This window comes from Oculina patagonica, chromosome 13, assembly GCF_052425735.1.
Source record: "Oculina patagonica isolate OP01 chromosome 13, crgOcupat, whole genome shotgun sequence".
Lineage (NCBI taxonomy): Eukaryota > Metazoa > Cnidaria > Anthozoa > Scleractinia > Oculinidae > Oculina > Oculina patagonica.
The window spans coordinates 523,161-548,887 of record NC_135770.1 but is presented as its reverse complement, the minus strand read 5'-3'; the positions used below and the strand labels follow the sequence as shown (position 1 = coordinate 548,887).

The window sequence follows — 25,727 nt, the reverse complement described above, 5'->3', positions numbered from 1 at the left end:
TTGACTTTGCAGACTGCAAATCTATGGACCAGAAAATCAATCAAATTCCCTAATGCTTCGGACACACAGTTTTGACATAGCTGTCGTGCGCATTGTCTTTGTCGTATGGCGGAACCGCGCGTCGAGGTAGGATCGCTTTCTTTTTTCTCCAAAATTGCGCGCAACAGTTTTAGAACATGCGTCTGCTATCTGCAAGATTGAACACATTGACGTGCGAGAGCTATCAGCAATTTCCTGCCTTCTGACCATCTATTACCCAATCTCTAATTCAAACACCACGATTTGTTTCTTGTTTTGACTTTTCTTCTCTGAGACCAAAAACTCTTCATTTATTGAAACCTTTGAACAAGATTTGCGTGTCAGGTAACTATTCTGTAGTTGCAAAGTTTGGGTATGAACAACAATCATTTTCTGTTATAAATGACTTCTCTTACACCAAGTTGTTTCCTCAGACATTTTAGCTGTAAAAAGAACTTGTATGAAGATCACATTTCGTGATTTCGAGGAAGACATCATAAATCCGATAATTTTTTCGTGAGACATCTCGTCTGCACATCTCGACATTCAACCTTTTAGTTGATCAAATAGTTGCTGTAAAAAATCTTTAAAAACTCATTACCAAGTAATTTAATGGTGTCTTGACGTTTTCTCGAGACGTAATGTCAAGTAATTTATAGATATTTAATATGTAAAATTAAAATTGGGCGCTGTCTATTGCTTATAGCACTTCAGCACAGCCAGAAGTTTTAAGAAGAGCCTGCGTGGCCGAATGATTTATGACGCTCGTTGTAAAATCTCCGGATTTCTTTGCGGTACCATAGTCTTTGGATTCAAATCCTCGGCCGCGCTTTGCCAATAGCCAACTGGTCGGCCTACCAGCGAATGGAATTCTTGACTTGTTTCTGTTACAATTGTAATATTTGCCTGCTTATTTACAGCGTTCTTACTTGATACAGTAGTGCTAAATATACTTTGTGAGTAATAAAGTCATTCGTAGTTCTTTTAGCTGATTTTACTTAGATTTTTTTTTTGAGAATAGATTTCTTTTAACGCTTAAAAGAAGTGATGTGATTCTATTATCAAGTGTAAATACATCGGCTCTGTGATCTGGTTTAGTTATCGTACGACTCTCCAGTGTGAACTGTGAGCTTGACGTTAGTCCCGTACAGACTGAGTGCGGGGTAAAACTCTCCTGATATTCCCACAAATGTCGGCCCGTTTGGTCTCGATGGATCAGTGAGAAGCTTCCCTGGGGAGAAAGAAAAATAAAGTTCGCTGTTACAGTGATTCTTAGGGCCTCTTCATGTTAGCCCGGTTACCGAGATCTCACCACATTGCTATTTCCTTTGTAAAAATTTCGGTGTGAATATGTGAGAAGGCGGGTCAGCCCGGTTAGCGAGATCTCCGTCGGTTGCACTGAGAAACCGAGATCTCGGCAACCGGGATGAAAATTTCCCCTTGTGAATACTCCAGCCCGCCGGGTAACCGGAATGAAGTTTTAGACAAAATAGCTTTGCTTTCGCAACAGGACAGTCAAAATGGCACAAATTTGCCTTGTATGTATTTTCACTTTAGAAGTATGCGAATTAGCTTTAATAGTAAAGTAACAAGAGTCGACAAAGACCTCTACGGTTTCTTACCGTTGAGATACAGATTCAAGAAGTGTTCATCTAAGTTTAACAGTATACCGATATTGGCGTGAGTGAGTTCTTTTGATGATCTCTTGATCTGAACTCGATTTTTTGTATTTGAACACGAAGCGTTCGGATGTTCGTTGATCTGTACAGCGTAAGAATCGGAGTCTTCTCCTAATATAGGATCTTCGATGATCTTACGAGCGACGCCCACACCTGTAAAAAAAAGGAAAATAAATATTAAAGGTTAAAAGGAGAAATGGTCATATATGTCATTGGTAAGAGTAAAGTCTGCGTTCGAGTCGGGTGGCCTCCGCCCATCAGGCCGGAGCTTATCCCGGTTTACGTAGCAAGACGCGACTAGGAGTATTTCTTCTCACCCTTGGATGGGATGCTTGTCCATCCCAGGGCTTACCACCTGGATGGAGAGAAGCACTATGAGAGTAAGGTGTCTTGCCCAAGAACACAACGCAGTGCCCGACCAGGGCTCTAACCCGGACCGCTCGATCCGGAGTCCACCCTACTAACAATTAGGCCACCGCGCCTCCCATCTATTATTTGAACCAATATATAATACTCCGGAGAGAGAGTGTTGGGTTTGAGCCTTGACCGGCAATCCTTTTTTCCCGTCACGCAATCTTCCCTACCGAAGAGTGCGTGACAATCCATGAGAACCTCTCCGTATAAGGCGTCACTCACCGATGATGGAAAGCTTGTTATGAGAGTTGAACTCATCCACGTGTACTCTCCAGTAATGACAAGCAGATGACAGCTTTACGTTGCCCAAAATGAACGTGTACATAGGACTCTTCAAGCTCACAGTACAGTTCTCATTCGTCAATTCCAGGTCGTGATTCGCTGATGATGGCTCCAGTTGAAAGTACAGCCCTAGGAATATTACAATAAACAAAATCAGTTTGTTGCTCAATTTAGGCTTCGTCCCCTTGCCCCCTAACCTCCCTCTCTGGCTTCCAGCATTTTGAAATGTTGAAAACAAGCCCGAAATAATTAAAGCTTTTGTGAAACACTTTTTTTTATTGTACACTAATAGTTCGTATGAATGACGTCAATGAGCAGACATCTTCCCCCTCGAGATTCGAACCGAAAAAACTTTCTACTAATGAAGTAGCTTTTCTAAGTTCCGTGTAGTGTCTTTATTTAATTGGTTTTTGAGCAGTTTTCAATTGAGTGTCGTAAAGCCAAAACCAAAGTATCACTCTAACCAATCACAAAGAAACCAGACAATCCAGTAAACCAATCAAAAACTCGAAGCAAATACTTGTAGCCGGCACGAAGCGCGATAAAACGTGCGCAAGCGAGTCATGGTTGGTTTTGGTTTTACTTCTGATTGGCTGAGAAAGTGGCGCGAGAGTTTTAAACCAACCACTAAGTGCAGTAATGCAAAACCAATGTAAACACGAATTTCATTCGAGAATCAAGCGAAAACCGCTCTGACTTTGGTGAGAAAATTTAAAACCGATACCCTATAACAACTACCTTTCGGTGTGGACAGCACCAGTTCCTCGCTCGGTGTTCCCTCACCAGTTGGGTTCACGCCGAACACGCGTGTAATGATATTGACACTGTAAGGGACACTGTACAACGCGTATTCGCGCGCGGGTCCCTCGTACAGCCGCTTGAACTTGCGGTCTTTCTTCCTGCGTGTAGCATACTCTGAACTTTTCACCATGTCCACCTCTAGCACGTAGTAATCCACGCAGCATTTTGTTTCAGGAGCAAACCAACCAAGCACTACTGTGGTATTGTTCACTTTACATCTTGCCTTGTTAAACGCTGGGGGCTCTGTAAAGGAAGATAATGATTTCTTTAGAGTATACTCTAGATTCCAAAACAGTCCATATTTTAGCGTGATGTTTTGTTTGGCAAAACGCGAGGTCCCAAAAAGTATCTAGGACGAACGTAGCAATAAAACCGAGAAGGTCTGGGAGGAAGCATGACCTTCATGCTTCCCTCTATTTCCAGTCGAGAAAATGGAGCCAGTTGTTGGCGAGTTCCGGCCTGAGCCCGCACTTTTCCTCTCAACGTTGCTTAGCAACTGATCGCGCCATGATGACGTAGCATCTCTTGGAATACTCTCGAGCGCTCGCGCTATATTTTGATTGGACGATAAATATCGGAATCTTAACGAGTGCCTCAACGAGGATGAACGAGGATTTGCCGAAAAACAGCAAGACTTGAGACTATTTTGGAATCTATGCATACTCACTATGCATACTCACAAAATTACTTAGCTCTGAAAATTTGTTTCGTTGTATCCGAGTTTTAGCTAATATTATTATTCGCCGAAAACGGAATAACATCTGAGGTGTTAGACTGTATTAATGAAAGGGTTTTATTACATTACAAAGGCAGCACAAGAATATTTTTTTGTACCTGGTGCTGACGGTGTGGCTATTCCAGTCACCATACTCATCTCTACTTTGGTCCCATAAAGACACAGGCCCGCGCAAAACTCCCCGCTCAGCCCCTTGAAACTAGGGCCCTTGGGGCGACCGATATCCGTCTGAAGTTCTCCGTCAAGGTAGATGTTAAGGAATTGATTATTTAGGTCCAGCAAGACACCGAGACTGCTTTCTTTCAGGTCCTTGGCTTTTCGTTTGATCTGAATCTTGTGTTTGGAGTTTTCAGTTCGGGCTGTCGTGCCTTCAAACACTTGCAAAGCGTACGAACTGGATGTATTTCCCAGAATGGAGTCCTGCGTGGTTTTCTTGGCGACTCCTGCGAAAATAAACATTTTTTAGTGTTTGGTGAAGAGTGCTTCTAGAGCAATTTTGAATAAGTTCTGGTGTTTTAGTTTCTGCATCAAATCAAAGACAAGATCTAACTTCCGCAGTCAGTTAAATATCGATGCAAAATCAATGCAATCCTGACTGCGCACACGTCGAGTCTTCGTTCCTTACTGCGTAAGCTTGTCGAAACGAGCGATCCGTTACAGGATCAAATTTGATTGGCTTTGAAAACAATAAAAATGTCCAGAAGTAAAACACCAAAAAGTTCGTTGGTCAACCGGAAGTCCGATATTTTCGGACTTCCAATCAACAACAACAAGCTTTATTTGCATGACTACATCGGAATTTGGTAGTATTGCAAAAGCTACAATTACATAATATTATTTCATTAACTAAGATATCTAGTAAAGTGGAAAATAACTTCAATCAGACGGGGTCGCTCGTTTCCTGGCCGTTGGTCAAAGGGAACGAAGAACCTAGGTATGAGGAATCACTTGCCCATTAAAAACTTACCCACAGCAAGGAAAGAATTTTCTCCTTTAAAGCTGTCGATGTCAATCGTCCAAAAGTGACATCCATCGGCAAGGAAGGCCGTTCCAAACGCATTACCGTGCACCATGTTAGTCTGTTTAACTGTGAGATGATCGCCAGAAAGACGAAGAGATTCGTGAAGCGATTCTTTGTCCAATTTGAAAATAACACCTAAAAATATATAAATGGAAAATTGATCTCTAGAGCGAGCACCACGAGTGGGGTGTTATATTTGCAAAATTTAGACGGGGGTAATAGTAAGGTAAGGTAAAGGCTGCGTCTAGCCTAGTGGCCCAACCGCCCGAGCTTAACTCAGTATCTGTAGCATTAAGCGACCAGGAGTATTTCTACTCCCCCCTGGATGGGATGCTAGTCCATCGCAGGGTTGCCCCCAGCATAAGTGCGCTGGTACCCATTTATACACCTGAGTGCAGAAAGGCGCTATGAGAGTAAAGTGTCTTGCCCAAGAACACAACACAACGAACCCGGCCAGGGCTCGAACCCGGACCGCTCGATCCGAGGTCCAGATCGCTAACCATTAGGCCACCGGGACTCGTATGGGCGGTTATGGAAAATGTTATTAATTTAGCCCAATTGCTGATCTAAATTGAATCCAAGTACCTTTCTCAGTGGAAAGCGATACTTCATCACTCGGTTCACTTTCTCCAGCGGTATTCAACGCCTTAACACGCGCAAGGACCGTCACGTTGTAATCCAGTCCCTTGAGAGTGTATTTAGTGCGCGGTCCTTGGTACACCTTGGTAAAGTTACGCTCCTGATGGATGTCCCCCTCCCGGTCCAAGGTGTCTATCTCTACAATGTAACAGTCCACGTTGCAGTTTTCCGGGGGAGACCACACTAGGTTGATTTTGGTGTTCTCGACGCTGCATTCTTCGAGGTGGATAACGGGAGGACCTAAGAGAAGAAAACTAGTTATCTCACTGAGGGCTACTTTAAGTATTGTCCAACTTGAAAAATTTCGAGCCTCAAGTTTTCGAATTGGTCGATCGAAATCTCAAAATTTAGTACATTACAGCAAGTCTTGAGTAACGTTGCTCCTTAAATTCTTGAACCGATGGCGTGGGATGTACATGTGAGATACTTTAATGTGTCTGGTTCTCACATCTTCTACTACTTGTTGACAGACTACGATCGATCGTGCTGTTTTTGAATGGGAAAACTATTCTGTATTTTTGTCATAAAAATATCTGCACGTCTAGCCGGGTTTCTAACTACTATCCTTTATAATCTCTGGTTAAACAATATATACTACTCGCCTTAATTTTCTTTGTGCAATAGCTAACTTGGTTGCGCCTATTATATAACCGACTCTTTTGAAAAGGTGGCGAATGATTTCCTTGCTTCTCTCTTACTATGGTTTATCGTGTCATGTTAAAAGGAATTTACAACTTGATGATTATTGCTTAGTTGTTAGTTAGGAGTTTTTCTCTCTGGTACTTCTTCGCCTTTATTCTTTATCTTACCCGTGCATTTAGTTGGTCTTTCCTGCCCTGTTTTTAAACTTAGCTGCACACAACTGCCAAACACACTAAAGGCCGGCCTAACCGGTCCCACCACGCCCACTAGGGAGGGTCCCCCGGGGCGACTATCGTCAGTTTGTAGCCTGCCGTTCCAGTATATATTCATGATTTGACGCTCCAAGTCGAGCAGAACTGCTATGTTGCTTCCCTTGATGTCCTTTGGTTTCTGTTTGATCTGAAGCCTGTTGTGGGAATTTTCGCACCATAGTGTAGTGTTCTCAAAAATTTGCAGCGCAAAGGAGTTTGTGTCATTCCCTGGCAAACACAACAAACAAGCATTAATTTGTAAGACGTTGAGTAATCAACAAGCAAATAACCATTTATTTGGTTAAAGTATTTACAAAGGTTAATCAAATAACACATCTTTCGTGTTTCGCGAGCATGAACTAACTTTCCATCACACAGCGGTCAAACGCACTGCACGCGCAGTTCCGTCAAATTAAAACCCCCGCATATAAAATTTTTTGAAATCCTCAACTTTCAAGCCAAAAGTTAAGACAGTCACTGAAAAGTTAAGCTTTGTATGCCGCATACGCATAGAAAATGTAATAATCAGTTTTATCCACCTAGTTTACCGGCTCGTAATTTTGTTTACCACTGTTCTTTTTATAACGAGTTTCTTACAAACGTCTTGCAATTTTTTGCTTCAAACTCTTACAAAGCTCCAGGCTGCGAAAATCTGAAATGGCGTTAGAATCTCCATCTGTAGCCACTTTCAGTTTTGAGGGTCTGCGATTTACGGACTTCTGCTCGAAAATGAGTACTATGTGCTGAGTGACGTGCTGAGTGAATCTGTGCATGCTCGGTTTTTGATGCTGACCAGAAGGATCGCGGACTCTGGGGTCGAGAATGCCATAGGGCGCGAGGTTTAGCGGATGTGGGTGAATTGCAAGCGAAAATTTAAAATCATGATATCTGCGAAAAAACTGTCGCCGGGCACGACCGCCGGAGTTTTGTTTTTTGCTTGATATTTTTGAGTAAAATTGGGAACTTCTAGTAAGTTGCTGTAGCCAAGATAAAATGACCATACCTTCCAAATATTTCCTAACATGCTGTAAAGAATATTTACTTTCCTTCCCCTGTTATGGTATAAACACAATCACATCGTTTTTCTTACCTATCGGGCGTCCATCATCCAACTCCTTGGCAACGCCAATGGCGACGAACCCGTTATTACTGATTCCAGTAAACTGGTCAATCCTGACTTTCCAGTAGTGACAACCGTTTGACAGAGTCACGTGGGACATCACACTAGCGATCACTGGACTCGTCAGTTTGGCCACGGACAGATCACGTGAGAAAACTAGTTCACGCTTGGGACACGACGAGGGGTTAAGTTTAAAATGGAGACCTGTGAAAATGAACAACTGTTTAAAATGTGCGAGTAAAAGTTATGTGATGGATATTGATTTTCAACATTTTGATAGGTAGGTACTGAATGGAGTTGATTGTGATATCGAGAATTATCGAAACCTAGGTCTATCTTGCTGTTAAATATCTCATTGTATAAGTTTAAGTGCGTGTCTTGGCTAATTGCAAGGCTTTAGTGGAAGTTCGCTAAAGAGGGCCGATCGAGTCTGTTTGGGTTGCATACGCTGAAAGTGGCTGGTACTCTGCTATTAAAGTGATCATCTTTTTATATATCCAATAGCAAATTTCGACACAAAGTTCTTTTTAAAAAGCAATGGCGTAATTCATTTTATATCCGATATAAGCCTCAATAAACCCACAGTCCTCTACCAATTTGCTCTGACAAAGGTTACAGCTCGAAACAGAAAATCTACTGATGAGATCAAGAATATAAGTGGCAGCGTAAATCAATTTGTTCATACTTTACCTTTCTCTGTAAAAACTGTTATGTCCTTGCAGAAAGGACCTTCCCCAGCACGGTTCGACGCACGGACCCTGGCAGTGACCCTGGAGTTATAATGAAGGCACTCTAGGTTGTATTTGCAAGCTGTTCCCAGAGACAGCTTTAAAGTTTCACGATGCTCTTTTTCATTAGGGTCTTGGGTAGGTGAATAAATATCGGCCTCCAGGTGAAAGGCGTCCACTGCGCTTGGAGGTGCATTCCAGACTAACTGGATTGTCCGGTTTGTGGCCTTGCACTTGAGATGAGACGAAACTTGGGCTGCCTGGCGATTAAATTTAACATGATCGTTTTGTTAAAATAGCACTGTTTTTGTTGAAGACAATTGACAATAAATTCGAAACATTTTCCCATGATCTATGGATCAAAATTGGCGCGCGCTACCTGGCGTTGTGTGAAAAACAAAATCCCCATCCCCACCCCTGGCAAAACACATACCTGGTATCTGAAGCCACGTGACTTTCTTGAGCACCTTCCTTTCCCATGACGTGTCAACAGCCATGTGATCAAATGTTGGTGTAATGGAGGACGCAGAGGGAAGACTTCTGATGGTTTCGAGCATAAGATTCAACCTGAAATCAGAGCGACCAGCAGTAAACTTGTTTTTCGGAGAACTAACTAATCCTGGCTCGTTCCCGGTGTTGCTTAGTAACGTGATGTTCCCTGATGACGTCAAGCTCACGTGCTGCCATGTGCACGTGCAATCTTTTGATTGGTCAATATGACCCTTATGTGCACAGTATGTTTACAAGGGTATACCTTCAACAACACTAATTTCCCAACAACGACATGTAAAATGCTTCTAGTAGATCATGCTCGCTCAGTTTATGGTACATTTTACTAAAAAATAAAGTTTCAAACCCACTAACCTTGTCTTTAGGGCGCTGGCCGTCTGGAAAAGAGCGAAATGGGAAAGTTAAACTTTTATTTGACTTGTTCAAGAGTGTCATGTAACGGCACAGTAATCTAGCAAGGAGCACTCCTTCGTGCGCATGGAGTTCGCAACTGTGACATTTTTCTGCAGTGAATGTACCGTATATCAAAATTTCAGCTAGGGAGGCTGAACAAGTGTTCACACTAGTAAATACAGTGTATCTTACGCTTACCTGAATGAATGTAGAGTAGTTACCTTTCAAAGTTTCTCGTGTGAACCCATCATAATCACTTTGTAACAACACGCGTTACGTGTAAATACGAACAATGCAAATCACACTTACCTGAAGGAATGTAGCTGGGTTGTCTTCCTTCAGAGCTTCCTGTGTGAACTCAGCTAATCCATCGCCTTGTAATAACACGTTTTCACACTGCTGAATGGCGTCGTTCAGTTCTGCTAGTTTCTCTTGATATTCATCACTCACTCGTTTGAGTAGCTCCACTTTCTTCTTTTCCACGATGGAAATCAAAGAATCACATTCTCTTTTAACATGAGCCTCCACGTCACAGCCGGACTTCTGAAATATTCATAAGCGGAGAGCTTAATTTTTGGTTACTTCTTTCGGACCTTTTGCTTTCTTTAACTACAAACTTGAGCAGATTAACATCTCTAGCCTTTTCCTGCGCCCAACCCTTCTCTTGTTCACTAAAGACATTTCAGATTCGACCCAAAAATTTACGTACTGATGACGTAGCTCTAAAGAGTTCCGTGGACTCTGATTGGTTGTTACGTACGCGCGAAAATTTGATTCCGAGCAACAACCAATCAGAGACACTGCATGGGTCTTTGAACGGCTACGTCGTCGAATTTCGGGCGTCTCTAGTACGGAAAGTGTTCAAGCTCTTCAGTTTTTAAGGATTTGCCGATAGGAGCACTGCCGACCGGACTGGCGGATACCGAGGGGTATGGTTCATCTCACCTTAGCAATAGTACACATCCCCTCTAAGGATTGCAGGGACTTTTGAACATGGTAATTCTTTCTCGTCAAAGTACCCAAAGTTCGCGCCAATTCCTCCTGAAAATGATAATACAGTTTAAATGAAACTGTTATTGCATGTTAGATTTACAACAGTGTGATAAAGCCTTGAATAAAAATTCAAATAAACAGTGAAGTAATGCAAACTTGTATTTCTAATCAAATTTCCCGTTATAAATTACTTCAACCAATCAAATTGCCGGTTTACATCTTCCTGACGTAAGCGCGTTTCTCCGTTTTGTTGTTAATAGCGATGTAAACTGGTTCGTAGCCGCTTTTGCGGTAAGAAATCTCAAGCTCTGTGAGTAAAATTGTTTTACTACAGCCTTTAGAAATAACTAACTCACTCAAAAACTCTAAAAATGTTTGACCCACCTTTGCGTTTCTAAACACTGGCTCCAACAGTTCAACATTATGTCCCTTATGATGGCCATACTCTTTGCACAAATAACACACAGGCGCCTTACAGTCAAAGCAGTACAGTGCTAACTTCTCCTCTTTATGCTGCTGGCATTGCATGCTCTTCTCTTTACGCTTTGCGGGCCTTGCTACTGCGGGGCCAATGGTGTGGTCGGCCAAAGGGCCCTTACTGGGATGGCACGCATCAAAACAGGTCCCACAGTACAGAAAGGCGCACTCATTGCACGATAAAGTGGCCTTTTGTGGAGAGTAGTCTTCACAGAACTGACAGAGGAGGTTCTCTTCCGGAGCCTGACCTGTAATGTAAGGGTAACGGTTAAACGTCACTTTATATGGGAAGCACGATGGGCAGTGTCTAGTGCGCCGGACTCCGGATCGAGCGGTCCGGGTTCGAGCCCTGGTCGGGGTCTTTGCGTTCTGTTCTTTGGCAAGATGCGTTACTCAAACACGATGCTTCTCTACACATCAGAAGTGTAAATGGGTACCGGTGAATTGAATGCTGTGGAGGGGAGGTGGTGACCCTGCGATGGGTTCCCGGGGGTTCCCAGGGGTGTAGAAATGCACATAGTCGCTCTAAATTAGAGATAACGCCGGCTTAATGTCCAGTGGTTATATACAAGCTGTTCTGTGAAGTTTTAGCTCCATATAAATTGCACTTTGTTCCTGGCTTTGGGTTCAATTAATTAGTAAGGCAAATCCCTCATCTTTCCGCGACAAAGGTTAACTAACTACTCTATTTATCGCATTTGACATTCTTTTTGCATCGCTTCGAAACATCGTAATTACTGTAATTAGATAGCTAGCAAGTAATCTTTAAGTAAGAGGACTTTTCTTTTAGTCGAAACTTGTTTTAACGCAGGAATAAGTAACCAGACGATAACAGTAATAATTGGAGAATTGATAAACTCTCTATATAGAACTCAGTTAAATTCAGTTTCTTTTGAAACAAGGAAGGATCGACAGACATTGAGATTATTTGAGTCGTTTTTGCGACGCTCATTAACGTGAAAGGTTTAATGAAAATAAAACAGTTTGGTGGTACAAATAAATAATTAAAAATATCAATGCGAGCCACGAGTTTCTCTTAAAAAATAATAACTCATTAAAATATTTTTAAACCTTACATCTGATCTTTTTCTTCAACAATTTTTTTTCTTTCAAAGTAGTGAGGTGACCGTTGCAATGTTTAAAAGTCTACTTCCTTCGCAGCTGACCCAAATAATTTAAATTGATGACAATTTAATAACGTTTCTTTAGTAAATATTGCAATTTTAGTACATTAAATTTTTAATTCTGGAACGGAGGGTTTGGTCGATGACACAAAGTGAAAACTAGTTTCTAGAAACAACTCCAAAATCTACTCCTTATATAATACTGCAGAAATTAGTAAATAAAACTTTTAGATAGGAAAACAAGCATTGTACTTTATCATTATATACCTGGGGGTTTTCTTTCTTCCTTGAAACGTTCAATCACGTTTTCTAAGATTAAATTCCGCGGCAGTCCGTCTACTCCTCGCGGATCAAACGGAATTTTTCGCCGACATGTCGGACATTTTACATCAGGGTCCAGATGAGATTTGTAATCCGCGCTTCGGTTTTCCTTTACCCATTTTGCCCACACTTTCGGCGCGCCATTGGGCTCCAAGATTTTTCGCGCGCATGGCGTACAGAGGTTATGAGAACAAGGTAGAACTATCGGCCTTTGATAAAGATCCAAACACACAGGACATGTTAACTCGACCTCCATTGCTGAAGAAAGATGTTTACGGGCATTAAGCGCTGAATATTGTTGTCAGCCGTGATAGTAACCTTGGTAGCACGTCAGGTAGCACGCTGATTGAGCCTTATCGAGGAACGCGCGTATCGCGCGCGTGCACACGCGTGTTCTTATTGGGCCAAGTGACTTCGTTCTTCGCAAATATAAGATGAGTTAGCACACAAAACTATCTCACGCCGCTTGGCCGAAAAAGCGAAACAACAAAACAACAACAACAAATTAAGCTCGGCTCCAGCATAAACTTTCGCCTCAAATTAGAGACATCATTAAAGACTAAAGCAAGTTTCAACCACTTTCATGGGGCTTCAAACAAAATTGTTCTTTTTATTTTCGCCTACTTCAGGGACAATCGTAAGGCGAAATTCTCAACAAAATAGCGCGTTGAAAAACGTCTGTAAGGGATATACTTGCGTAAAAGCTTATCAGTTTTGTCCGGGTAAAGTTCACGTACATTGTGGATAAAAACGGGTTAAAACAAGCCTACAGTTTTCGTAGGGCAACGGTAACTTGCGAAGAGGGCAGGCGTTCTTTTTTTCGCAAAGAAAAAGAACGCCTGATCGCAAGTAGGGCCTGGGGGTCTAAAGGGGACGTGCAGAAGAGGCTCGCTTATCGAATACTTAACTTTAACGAATACTATAACCGAACTAGAACTAGAATGGTCAAACTTAGCTGGCATGGAAAGCCACAGGTACGCAAGACTGAAATAAAATGAATTTAACAAATAAAGTTGCTCTAGTGTGACCTTCTTGTGTAAACACGAGCTTTATGAGAATATTATCCACGTGCTTTTCATACATAAGCCGGAAACTGACTACAAAAAGAGTCTTTGCTCACTAATTCAAGAAATGTTCTTTTCATCTCATTATCACGGGTGCCTCAAGCAAAATGTATCCTTAGCAGACTCACTTAGCAGGTCATGAATGTAAATTTCTTATTGTCTGCGGTTAATAAATGGTTAAAAAACAGTTGTTTCTTTTTGTTTTGCAATGAATAACGCGCACGCCGCGATTGTGATGTAAATCTGTGGCACGTGTATCCTATTGAATTGCTATTCAATCAATTTATTGATCCTTGTCTACCATTCTAGTTTCACATTACTGTCTTTTCAGGGTAATGAATTCATTTCTCAATCTGAAAAGCTCACACAGAGAAAATATGAAAACAAAAATATAAAAAGTTTATGAAAATGTATTTATTATAGAACTTAAGTATTCATATACTTCCTGGCATCGGAAAACCAACAGACCCTTACGCTAAATTGAATATACAATTATTTATTTTTCGTCCAGGTTTTTTACATTTTAGGGATCAATGACTGTGGTTTTTCCTCAGAAAACCATTTCAAATGCAGCTGGATCAAGTCAATAACACAAGCAGTAGCCAATCAAGATACCCGTCTATAAATATCAGCCAACCAGGAGCGCTAGATTGACACGTGCTAATTTGGCGCTAATTGTTCGTGCATGAAAAACCCAAACAAAATTTTTGTCACATCTCTCGCGGCGCGAAACGTGTTGCGGTGCGGCGCGGGAGACGAAAAATTCCGCCGAAAAATGGAGGCAGAATTGACGTGTCCTGTTTGTAACAAGCCGTTTGTAAGCCCTGTTATTCTTCCTTGTTCTCACAGCGTTTGCTTGGCTTGTTCGCAATCATCTTTGACGACCGCGAGTGGAGATAATCCTACGGCGACTTCGAATGGAAACGGTCAAGTGGACTCCGAAGAAACAGCGTACGTTACGTTGTACGATATGAACCATTTGTACCAAAGCATAGGAAACCTGCCTTGTTTGAAATGTCCGACTTGTAAGAAGCTTTTTCCTTTAGACGGTCGAGGGGTCAATGGATTCCCCCGCAACCGCCTCTTGGAAAATATTGTCAATCGCTATTATGCAAAATCAAATGGAATTGTTTATTGTCAACTTTGCGAAGAAACCCAACCTTGCCCGGCCACGGTTATGTGCGAGCAATGCGAGGTGGCTTACTGCGATCGCTGCTGTAAAACTTGTCATCCAAGCCGTGGACCTTTGGCGAAGCACTCACTTATTCCTCCCACAAGCTCCAAGTCGCCTAACAAGCCGACAGTGTTGAAATGCGGTAGCCACAGTGAAGAAAACATAAGCATGTACTGTGTGTTTTGCCGTGTCCCTGTTTGTTATGTGTGCTTGGAGCGAGGACAACACAGTGGACATGAAGTCAAGGCTTTGGGCGCGATGTTTAAAGAGCAAAAGGTAAAGGAACTTAGTAATTTGCATTTATTTTCCCCTTCAGCAATCTGACTTCACTTAGAAAGGTAATCAACCAAGTCCAGTTCATCGTCTTCGTATGAACTGCACGGATGACTCGAGGAATTACACCTGTAAAAATCGACTTTGATTTTTTTGTCCTTTTCGTTAGAAAAATGTTTTAAAATCATTCATATTTTCTTAAAATTCTAACTCCAGCTTATTTTTTTCTTGTCTTTTATGCGATATTTTTATTTCGCAGAGAAATATCGAAAAGCATATGCAAATTTCTGAAATGTGAATATTTAATTTCATGGGTTTATACTGAAGTCAAAATGAGAATATTTTGATAAAAGTGGCGTTTTGAATTGAGACTCAAGCTTGATCTTTTCTATTGCTAAAATATTTAAAGTAAAGTTCGCAAAAAAATGTTTCAATAACAAAAAGGGTATGCCAAGAAAAACTTTCAATCGGGGTTATTAAAATCTATTTTTTATACACTTCAATTTACATCTTACATGGTGAAAACATTTTTTTTTAAATCATACATTCAAACATTTTAAAAGTTATTTGCCTCATATGACGTTTCTTATTTTGATCTTGTTGCAGGCATAATTTTCATGCTGCAAATCATCAATTTTATATTCTGATTGAAACATGATCTATATCTTAACAAATTGGTGTGACTGACATTTCTCCAAGGTGGCCATCTTGACTTCTAAATTGAACAACTGTCATTTTGTTTTGGTTCAGCTCTGCTTGTAGCTATTATTATTATCTTTTTTGGCTTGGGCTGAATTTAGTAAATTGACAGAATAAATGATCGGTGTTATATCCTTTAAAATTTTTAAGGCGTGATGCTATACCTACCAGTGACATCTGCACCTTAACATAAAATTTCTTTAAAATTTATTGTGTTTGACAAAGGATAAGATATACTTATGCCAGAATTTTGTCAAAAAATCTATATAGCCATGGACACCAATTTAGCCCAGGAGTTCTCAATTACCGGTAACCAGTAATTCCTACCTTGGCAGGTTTATCTGATGAGAAATGTAGTTTTTATTGTTTTTCTTTGTAACAGGTTGAACTCTCAGCTAATATGAAGTTGCTAGATGCAAAGAGCAATGAATTACAATGCTTTATTGAACGTCTAAATGGAAACTGCTCAATAATCCAGGTAAAAATTGGGTTATTCTGCTGACACTGCATTTTTAATCAACAGACAACATTATGTAGTTCAATTAATTCTTTTTTCCTTCCATTCAGTAATCCTCCTATTTTATCAGTAATATTTAATGGTTCTCGCATTTTCCTTCCTTCCAGGAAAATGGTTTGGAATTTGAGGCCAGTGTGGTAGCACAGTGCGATGCTTTGATAAGCTTCATACAGCAGCGTAAAGTGGAGTTAATTGATGCTATCACAACAGAGATGAACTCTAAGATTCAGAAAGTTAAAGGACAAGCGAAAACCTGTGACAAAAAGTTTCAAAGTGTCGCTGGGCTGCTTCAGTATGCTAATGAGTGTTTACAAGGGACGGATGCTGCTTCTTTCCTGTTGGTAAGTGCCTTACCCTTACAACACAGTGCAGTGTTTATTTTCTCAAACAGAGAAATACATGTACATAGTGCAATCCAGATTTCTTTAACCTCCCAATAACTTAAACCAAAAGTTGTTTCCCTTCAATCAGATCGATGTGCACTGCAATTTTACTTCTGAACGCCTCGATTTCTGGAACAAATTTTCCTTTCCCTTGCGGGGGAGGGGGGTACAATGTAAAAGGAGAAGCCACGAGCCAAGCGGCCCACACTGCCGGAGCTTATCCCGGTTTCCGTAGCATTAAGCGGCTAGGAATATTTCTACTCCCCCCTGAATGGGATGCTAGTCCATCGCAGGGTACCCCCCACCCAGCATTATGTCGCCGGTACCCATTTATACACCTGGGTGGAGAGAGGCACTATGAGAGTAAAGTGTCTTGCCCAAGAACACAACACAAGTGACCCCGGCCGGGGCTCGAACTTGGACCGCTCGATCCGGAGTCCGGCGCACTAACCATTAGGCCACCGCGCCTCCCACTACAATGTGTACAATGTGCATAGGTAATAAAATGCAAAAGAAAGGGAAAACTTGAATATTGCTGGCAAATTATTTATTAGTAATAAAGAAAATAATATTAATTTTTATTTGTGAGATTGCATTGAAGGCTAAATGAACTGTTTTGAGATACTCTAGTCTTGTATGTATATTTGTGTGCATTTGCATAATAAGGAAAGTTATATTTGGAGAAGATACCATATTTGGAATATAATTTATTCTCTATTTTTTTTCTTTTTTAAGGTTGCAAACTCTCTTAATGGAAGGTTAGTTTATTCCTTACAAGTACAAGGTTGAAAATATACTAATTGTAGGACATTCTCAGAATTGAATGGGCTTGAAAACTGTAATGATGTATCGATCAAATTCCTGTCCCAGTATGCGTGTCACAGTTGACATGGTAACCGACAATTCTTTCTGGTTATCCGAAACTCTCAAGTACAAGTAAAGCAAGTCAGTCTTGGTATTGTTGTTTCCTTCATCAACCTTGTTTTTCTTATGTTAGAGTGTAAAAAACATTCCCAAAAGTGATGAATTATTAATAATTTCTCTCTACCTGTTTATAACACAATTGAGTGGTTAGGCTAGGAGAATTAAGAAACTGATCAGCTAAGGAAGTTGGGCAATACTGTGATCATGATCTTGGGAAATTAATGTGTTGTTTGTTGTTCTCTTTGTTGAAACAGAATTCTGAACCTTGCTAATCAGTGGTCAAAGGAAGTAAAGCTAGAGCCGACAACTGGCTTGGAACTAGAACTGACACTGGACACGTCAGCTGCGAGACAGGCTCTTCATGATTTACATTTTATAGAACTTAAAGGTTAGTTCATTGCCTGGCTTAGTTAACCTGTATATTCCACGTAGAATGTTTCCCATCAATTGCAAGTTTTGGTAGCAGTGCATTGAACTGTTAAAGTAGAAACAGCAGTGTGGGTTTTGCCCGGTTGAGGTTGTTGTGTTGAGTTCTGGGCAGTGAAAGACCCTTTATGTATTCTCACAACTTCTCATGGTTTAAATGGCTTCTGACAAATTGCTAGAAAGGGCAGCCTGACAAAAATACTGGAAAGGAAGGGTGACAGGGTATTATCCTATCAGGGTGGGTTGGGGGTAGCAATACTCCAAGACACTTCATGCTACAAAAACCAGGGTTAAGTGATAGCTGTGGTGAGCACTGGTTCCCCTGGTCCATTGGATTGGAACAGATGTTTCTGAGAACAAGAAAATCTCTGTAAACAAGTTGCGCCATTAGGCAGATGTATAATCTTATGGACCCAAGAGGCATTGATGAGAGACGCAACACAATTCACTCTAAAATAGGACAAATCTGGCATTGACGATGTTTTGATTCCCCTTTCCCACCCAGTTGAGTTGATTGGCTTATCTTAGTTAAGTATATCATAAAATTAGGTTTACAAAAGGTTCATTTAACTTAAAGGTACTTGTTTTCACAGCTCCAATTGCTCCAGAAATAGTCCCAGATGAGTGCACAGTCACAAACAATGCCATCACATTGTCATGGAAACCACGCAAACAAAGTTGTGTAGACGGTTATGTGGTCGAGGTTGATGACGGCACTTCTAGTGGTAAAGAGGACCATTTCTTGGAAGTATACAGAGGAAACTGTCTGGAGTGTACCGTGTCTGGCCTGCAGTTTAACTCGACATACAGAGCAAGGGTGAAGGGATTCAACAAGGCTGGTGAAGGCGCACCGAGTGATGAGGTGTATTTGACAACATCTGATGGTAAGCAAGAAAAAAAAAAAAAAAAAAAAAAAAAAAAAAAAAAAAAAAAAAAAAAAAAAATAAATTTTAATATCTTAGAACAAAACACACACACTATCTGTAAATTTATCGTGTCTAAATAAAAGATATTATTATTATTATTATTATTAAATGGGTTGCAATTGCCATCTTTTTTCGGTGTCAATAAATTGTCATTATCATCACAATTGCCACTGTCACAACAATCATCATTATCAGTGGCAGATGTAGGGGGGGGGTCGGGGGGCTGGGACCCCACCTTATTTTTTTGGCCAAACTGCATGAGGCCCAAAGGGCCGAGAAAAATTATTTTCAAAAGCTGGCACCCCTCTTTTTCCAGGGTCTGGGTGATCCGGCCCCCCGCTTGCCTTGAAGGTCTGGATTTGCCACTGATCATAATCACCACCATTATCATGTCATCATCATCGTCATCATCATCATCATCATCATTACATTGTCATCACCATCACTGCAATCATCAGTGCTTACAATTGCTATTGTTTTCTATTGTAGTTGCATGGTTTGCTTTGGACCCTGTCACAGCCCATCCAGACATAGTGCTGACCAATGACAACACAACAACAACCTGTACCAGCTTTGATGACAGAGTTGTACTTGGTAACATTGGTTTTTCACGTGGTTGCCATTATTGGGAGGTGACCATAGATCGTTATGATGGCAACCCAGATCCTGCAGTTGGTGTTGCATTAGGTAGCACCATCAAAGATTCCATCCTGGGCAAAGACGACAAAGCTTGGTGCATGTACATTGACAGCAGTCGCAGTTGGTTTCGCCATAATAACGAGCATTCAAATCGCCGTGATGGAGGAGTAGAGGTGGGGTCTGTTATCGGAGTGTTGCTCGACATACCCAATCACAAAGTGACATTTTATTTGAATGATCAGAAGAGAGGCCTTGTGCGACTGCCTGATATTCCAGAAGCCAGCTTTTATGCGGCATTCAGTTTAAGCCGTAATGTGCAAATAACACTGCACACTGGTCTTGAGCCACCAGAAGAGGCATATAACACTAGCAAGTAGCATGTAACAGTTGTTAGGCCATCAAATTTCTATTTATAATTATTTAATATTTATTTAAATAATATAACAAATATTTTGTTAAGGGCAGATTCTCTTGTGTTGTACATGGCCTATTCTGTTCATCACAAGCTGGTGAAATTGATTTCTAAATAATAGTTATTTATATGATCTGTTTATAAATTTATAGTTCAAATATTTTCTTTGATTATAGTGAGTTTTATGAAAAGGTTTTATCTGTGAAGTTAAATTATTGCATTTTTCTCTCTTTTCTCCTCTTTTTATTATTATTATTATTTTTTTAACTCAAGTTATATTCTTAATAGTTTGGTTGTGTCATTTCTTGTTGATGTTTATCCTGGTGTGAAAATATTTAATATTTATAAGTTGTAAAGTTTTTACTGGCTGTTGACAAGTTCATGCAAAAATTGTGAACTTAGATCGTTCCAGTCAATTTAAACAACTTTACGAGCAATGTCAATATAGCTTGCTTGTTGTATCCTAATGACAGTTATAACTTGACATGTTGTGATAATTCATAGTTTCCATAGGTTTAAATTGACATCTAGAGATATTGAAAATATAATGCTGCCAGCTGCTGGTAAAAGATAAACGGTATAATTATTGTATATAATAATAAGATGCAATGTTCACAAGTAGTCCTATGTTAAGATCAACGGTGCAAAACCTTTTGCTTTTAGTATTTAAACAACCTTAATTCTTTAATATGGGGGGGGGGGGGGGCCTGTCTCAACAAGGGGCCGCCCCCATTTTTTTCCCCCCTCCCCCCCATTTTTTAAAGAAAAAACGCCAAAAAAACAGCCAAAGCTCGCATTAACCATTCAACACCCCTAAATGGTGAGCAAAATCTAAGGATCAGGACAAATAATCTACTTGGTATAGTTATAAGGCGTTAGGAGACATGGTCAGTTGGAAAATGAAATTACAGTCAACTCTCTCTAAGCAGGTCCCACTGTAAGGAAAGACATCTCCTCGAGGCAGACATGTTTGGCTGGCTGGTTCTGGCCAAATTCCACTTTATCTGTCTTGAACTGAACTATCTTTAAAGTAGACTAGCTTGAGTTGGTATCAAGGGTTCCCTCGTGAGAGAAAATTGTCTGTAATAGACTTTTTTGCAGTGTTCTCATTTATACATTTGGCTCATAATTTGCGGTAGTGTTGCAGGTGATGCCTCCAGTGGCAAAGTAAAAGGTCATTCATATTTCTTTCTGATGTTTGTCAGAGCATTGACTCCTTGATCAAATTTAACTGAAAACAGTCTATAAAAGGCTATGATTAACGTTGTGCTGAAATAATGTTAAACTGTGTTCCATAGGACATGAAAACAAGGAAATTGAAAAAATTGGTAAGAAAGCTAATTATTAGTTTAATAGTAAGTCATTGATAATAAAATTATTGTAATATAAGTGTATTTAATAGGTTATGTAGATAATAATAAGTGCATAATTGCAAGACAAAAGGTACCGTATTTTCTCGATTAAACGCCCCCGGCGTTTATTAAAAACTTGGCCCGTAGGGCCGGCGTTTATTTGAATTCAGGAGTTATTTCAAGCCCTATGTTTCTAAGAAATGATTTTTATTCATTATTTTTGACAGCTATATAATTAGACATTATTTTGAAAGCATATTAAACCTTTAATAATTGTTTAAGGGTTTATTTTCAAACACAACTTGGAGACCCGGCGTTTATTCGGGGCTCGGCGTTTAATCGAGAAAATACGGTACTCAAAAAGATATATAAAACTACTTTTGTCGTGGTCACTTCAAGTTATTAACTAGAAAAAACTAAGACAAAATTAGTTAAACCGATCACTCAGTGTTGTGGATGCTAAACTGAAATACAGAGTTCCCTTAATATATTTGTAACAAAGGTTGTCTGCAGTTAATTTTTCATTTTACCCACAGAGCAACGAGGAAAACTATAAAGGCCTTTACTCAAAAAGTTTTCCTGAACTCTGTTAAGATCTTTTTAGTTTGTTTTATTGATTTGCTTTTTGAGTTCATTTTAACAGCTCGCTAGACAAGAGTTGATTTCACATTTTTTAGGGTTTGTACCAGAGGTTTTTGTTGGCTTGCAGTTTGTCATCTTAGTAATGTTATCTTTTCCCCCGTTTTTTTAAATATTAACTCATGTAGTTGTGCTGTGTACTGTTTTAGTTGTGACAGTAGAAATAAAAGATTTGACAATAATTTCTGCCAATTTTATTTCCGAATTTTTCAAAGAGCAGTAGCCTCATGTACATGGGGTGCACCTATACGCGAACTTGAAACCCAAGCCGAAAGCGAGTGTTTTCAACATTTCTCAAGTCCCGAGGATGGGGTACTGAACAAAGTTTCATACGGGGAGACTCCTCCTTGGTTCTTACCCTTTTATATACCATTCTGCACAGAAATAGTGACCGTTTTATATTCCATTTATATAAAATGTGCCCCTTTTATCCCGTCCAACTTCTCACTTTAACCCTTAAAATGCCTAGATGAATAAGCCGAAAGGTACGTCTTCTCGAGATATGTTGAAAGGTCTTTTTACATACAGAAACTGTGACATTTTCACCTACGCGCTTTCCTATATTTTAACGTGAAATCCCTTCCCTTTTATAAAACTCCAGCCTGAAGGTATCCGTTTTGGGCAGAGCCTCCCATCCGCATATAAGTGTTCCCAATTTTAGGAGATGGGAACTCGCCGTTTTTTGGCAAAAAATTTAGGCCTGAGGAAACCAAATAATGATTTCATCCAGGAAGCCTTGGATCTGGCCCCACCTTTCTGTGTGATCTGTAAATCCTGATCATCTTGCCAGTTCGCGGGACAGTTGGCGCTCGTAAAAAATCATACGACCGAATTTCCTTCTCACTGAAGAGCTCAAAAAAATGAGATCCCAAAAAAGAAGGAAATTCGGGTTATGTTGCGTACTTCGGTATGTGAATCGTGAATTCATGAGGTCTTAAGAAAGAGAAGATAGGACAGAAACAGTCAACCAGCGACTCAATTTAGTCGCTTTGATTTCTTGTAAGGCTTTACTTTTCTCGGGCTTTGAAGTCCATCTCTCTCACTGCATGTGGTCCGTTTTTTATTCTTGTTTTATAATCATCTACACAAAGTAAATCTGTACTTACTACCCGCTGTGTATTTTTGGCCTCAAGACTGATCACATGTGATCTTTTCATACAAGTAGAAAATTCTCAAATATTATAGACTCGTGAAAAACCTGCTCAGTGAACTGTTCGTAGGATTTACGGGAGTGGGGATGCATTCCCGACTCAAGAAATCGATTCCGACAGCTTGGTGGCTAGAAAAACTCCTTGGATTTTGAGAAAGTAATCAGTTACTTCATTTTCTTTCTCTTTAAAGACAACATCAGAATGAAGACTTACCGAAGCAGTTGCACTAGTATTGTGTAATCATATTTTTATAAATCTTGAGCGCACCTAGACATAGACATAGACATAGACATAGACATGGCCACGAAGAGCTCAGGAGCCGTAGCTCGTTAAAACGCTCTCGTGAAATAAAAAAGGTCTAAAAATTACCTCTGGGAATCAAGATCAAGCCTAACGGGTTTTGCGCGAGTTTAGTCAGCTATTACGTAACAATTGAGAATCGAGCACGCGCACGAGAAAAAAAAAGATATTAATTTCATTTCCAGACCCTGCACATAAAATTTATTTTTGTCCACTTCTCGGGGATTGGGTGTAAAAGGGGACTTTGAGGGAGAAGTGCACACATGCAGGCTAGCCGCTTTAAAGTTAAACCTAACGCGATCTTTGGTTTTCTTTGCATTATTTTGACAGTTGAGTTAAAGTTGAACTTAAAATCACAACATCTTTAGTGTTAAGTTACGCCCACAAAATGATTTACCGCTATATTCAACTTCGGTGTTGAATGATTTGTAATCCATCAAATATTTGTTCTTGTGTGTGATTGGTCAAAACACTCTCACAAAAGAAGTTCGCAAACTGGAGCAAGATACTCGGGAATTTGAAAGGTTTCTTGACGGTATTAACTGCTCAAAAGTGCAATTCGTATTAACAGTGATTTAGTTATACACAAACAGGTAAACACGACGTCGGGAAAGTGATAGTATCGTTTGTGTTTACCTGTTTGTGTAAAAGTGCAATTGGCTGCATTTATACTGCTGTTTTTACGGACGCATGAATTCTGCACTAACTTAGAACATCAAAAAACAAATACAGCGGCACGCCACACACTTTATTGAACAATCTTAAAACTCCCAACTAAAAAACTGGCCCCCAACCACCAAAAACCCTGTGGGAACGAGAATCTGCGGCCACACCTCCCCCCAACTAAACCAAACAAGCAATTACTCAACATCGGCTTTCATCCACTCATTCCTTCTCCCCGGCACCAGACTTTTCTCATAACACCCTACTCCTGCCTGAGTTTCAACTCCTTTATCATCTCCTTAACTAATAATCTACAGGGGCAGATACTCGCTAACGAGTTCTCCAAAACCTTACCTGGCAGACCCTCCTAACTGACATCCCTCCCTTCCCTCAGGACCCCGTACCCCCCTCTTCTCTCACTCCTCTCCCTCCCCACCCCTCCCCCGCCTACTCACTCTCCGTCTACTCCCCCCATCCTCATCCTCCCCCTTTCTTTGGCACGCTGGCCGAGGGAGATGTTCCTTCTTCTACTCACACTTCCCGACTACTGGGGCCGTGCGGCAGAATAGCTAGGCCATGGAACGATCAAACGAGCAGAGGGCTCTAAAAACGACAATCGCTACTGGGGCAGTCCATTTCTCCTCCTGCGACTCGCGCAGCCAGGGTAGAGAACCTTAGTAGCGGGCGGGCAATCGTGGGCCCCATTGCGTCAAGGTTCAGCGGTCTTCTGTACTGGGCCTCGCGCTCCTGGCTCCTCTGTCTCGGTGTTTACCTCTGCCTGCTGATCCCTCTACCCCGCAACACTTCTGTCATTTGTCCCTCTGCGCTCCACTTTACTCCACTCTCTTCCCCCTTCGTCTGCACCCGCCCTCCCACATCCTCTTGCCGGCTTTGCTCAGATTAAATCCGCAATAAAAAAAATATGGTGTCGGCGTCCGACCGAAGAATACTAAATGATTCTGGACTATCTGAGAAATTTTTTTACTTTAAAATAAAATCATATGCAGGTGCAACGCAGGCTTAAGCCCATCGACGAGCTGGCTACCTCAACGAGAACCGTGAATCCTGGCGAAGAAGTAGCTCGAGCAGAAGTGGACATTCCTTTCTCAAGAGGGCGGGCACGTCGACGCTCTCCTATTCACTTTCCTCTCGCTCTCCTCTCGGCCCGGTTTCTCTTCTCGTCGTCGGAGTCCGAGCGAGCTCATCAGACAAATATTCTTGCGGTCCCATCCAACTCCTTCGGCTATTTAATTGCTTTATACGCTTCGATACAACTCAGTACCTGCTTCAACGGCGACTTTAACTTTTTCGTACGATTTGTGTAAGAGAATCAGAGCTTCGTCCAGCTATCAAACTTGGAGAGAGTGGTCTAGCTGCTGCTGATTTCCTTTTCTCTTGCAGGTTTTCGCGGCGGCTTTCTTGACAGCTTGTTCACGGACGAGCTGTTTTGCTGGAAATCGCTTTGCAAATCGCTGAGACGAGATTCGATACCTGTGTGAGGTTATCAGTTAAAGAACTTATGGACGGAAACGGTAGATTGAATGGCAGAACTAACGGAGGATCCAACTCAGAGTTGAGCTGCCACGTGCTCTACTTCTTCTGAGTCAGACATGATAAAAAAGTAGTGGTGTATCGTGTGGCGTCCGCAGACCCGAAGGAAGAACACAAACTGACAACGGCGTATTTATATGAAACGCAATTAACAGCTATGACGTAACGTGAAACACCTCATTGAGAAAAACACAATGAGAATATGAAATAAGATCGTGCAGAAAGCAAATATCTGCTAAACTACGTACCGCAGATATTTTTATAGTCCTCAGCTCAGGCAGTTTTTGGATTGATTTTAAACCTCCCTATCACTAGGGCCATGACCAGACCATTGGTATGGACAAGGCAAAATCTTGCAAGGGGGTTCTGGGGAATCAGTGCCCTCCATTTTGAAATCTAGGAGCTCTGTCATGCCTCGGGGGGGGGGACTCCCTAAATGGCCTATCCCTTTTAGATACACAGTCTCTCTTCTTGAGATACAGTCT

General features: G+C 40.9%; 1 protein-coding gene and 1 pseudogene across 2 annotated transcripts; one reads left to right on the top strand and one right to left on the bottom strand.

Moving 5' to 3' along the window:
• Positions 1-266: 266 nt before the first annotated feature.
• Positions 267-12,405, bottom strand: LOC144635154 (E3 ubiquitin-protein ligase TRIM9-like; annotated as a pseudogene). Its single transcript, XR_013567329.1, has 16 exons — positions 12,096-12,405; positions 10,612-10,952; positions 10,180-10,275; positions 9,544-9,777; positions 9,196-9,218; positions 8,765-8,898; positions 8,294-8,591; positions 7,574-7,807; positions 6,400-6,711; positions 5,537-5,830; positions 4,898-5,086; positions 4,029-4,373; positions 3,132-3,437; positions 2,334-2,522; positions 1,641-1,850; positions 267-1,249 (listed from the first exon to the last, which is right to left on the bottom strand). The product of XR_013567329.1 is annotated as an E3 ubiquitin-protein ligase TRIM9-like (transcript).
• A 1,534-nt stretch (positions 12,406-13,939) lies between these two features.
• On the top strand, positions 13,940-20,280 carry LOC144634459 (E3 ubiquitin-protein ligase TRIM9-like). The gene is made up of 7 exons (XM_078493412.1): positions 13,940-14,663; positions 15,742-15,837; positions 15,984-16,217; positions 16,995-17,017; positions 17,438-17,571; positions 18,203-18,493; positions 19,025-20,280. The coding sequence occupies exons 1-7, from the start codon at positions 13,989-13,991 to the stop codon at positions 19,549-19,551; spliced, it is 1,980 nt and encodes a 659-aa protein (XP_078349538.1). The 5' UTR covers positions 13,940-13,988; the 3' UTR covers positions 19,552-20,280.
• Positions 20,281-25,727: the final 5,447 nt, after the last annotated feature.

Bases quoted from the DNA above. Each gene is read 5' to 3' on its own strand.
- LOC144634459 (XM_078493412.1), top strand. From the start codon at position 13,989: ATGGAGGCAGAATTGACGTGTCCTGTTTGTAACAAGCCGTTTGTAAGC. The intron at 14,664-15,741 runs GTAAAGGAACTT...TCTTTGTAACAG, and splicing joins CGATGTTTAAAGAGCAAAAG to GTTGAACTCTCAGCTAATAT. The intron at 18,494-19,024 runs GTAAGCAAGAAA...TTTCTATTGTAG, and splicing joins GTATTTGACAACATCTGATG to TTGCATGGTTTGCTTTGGAC.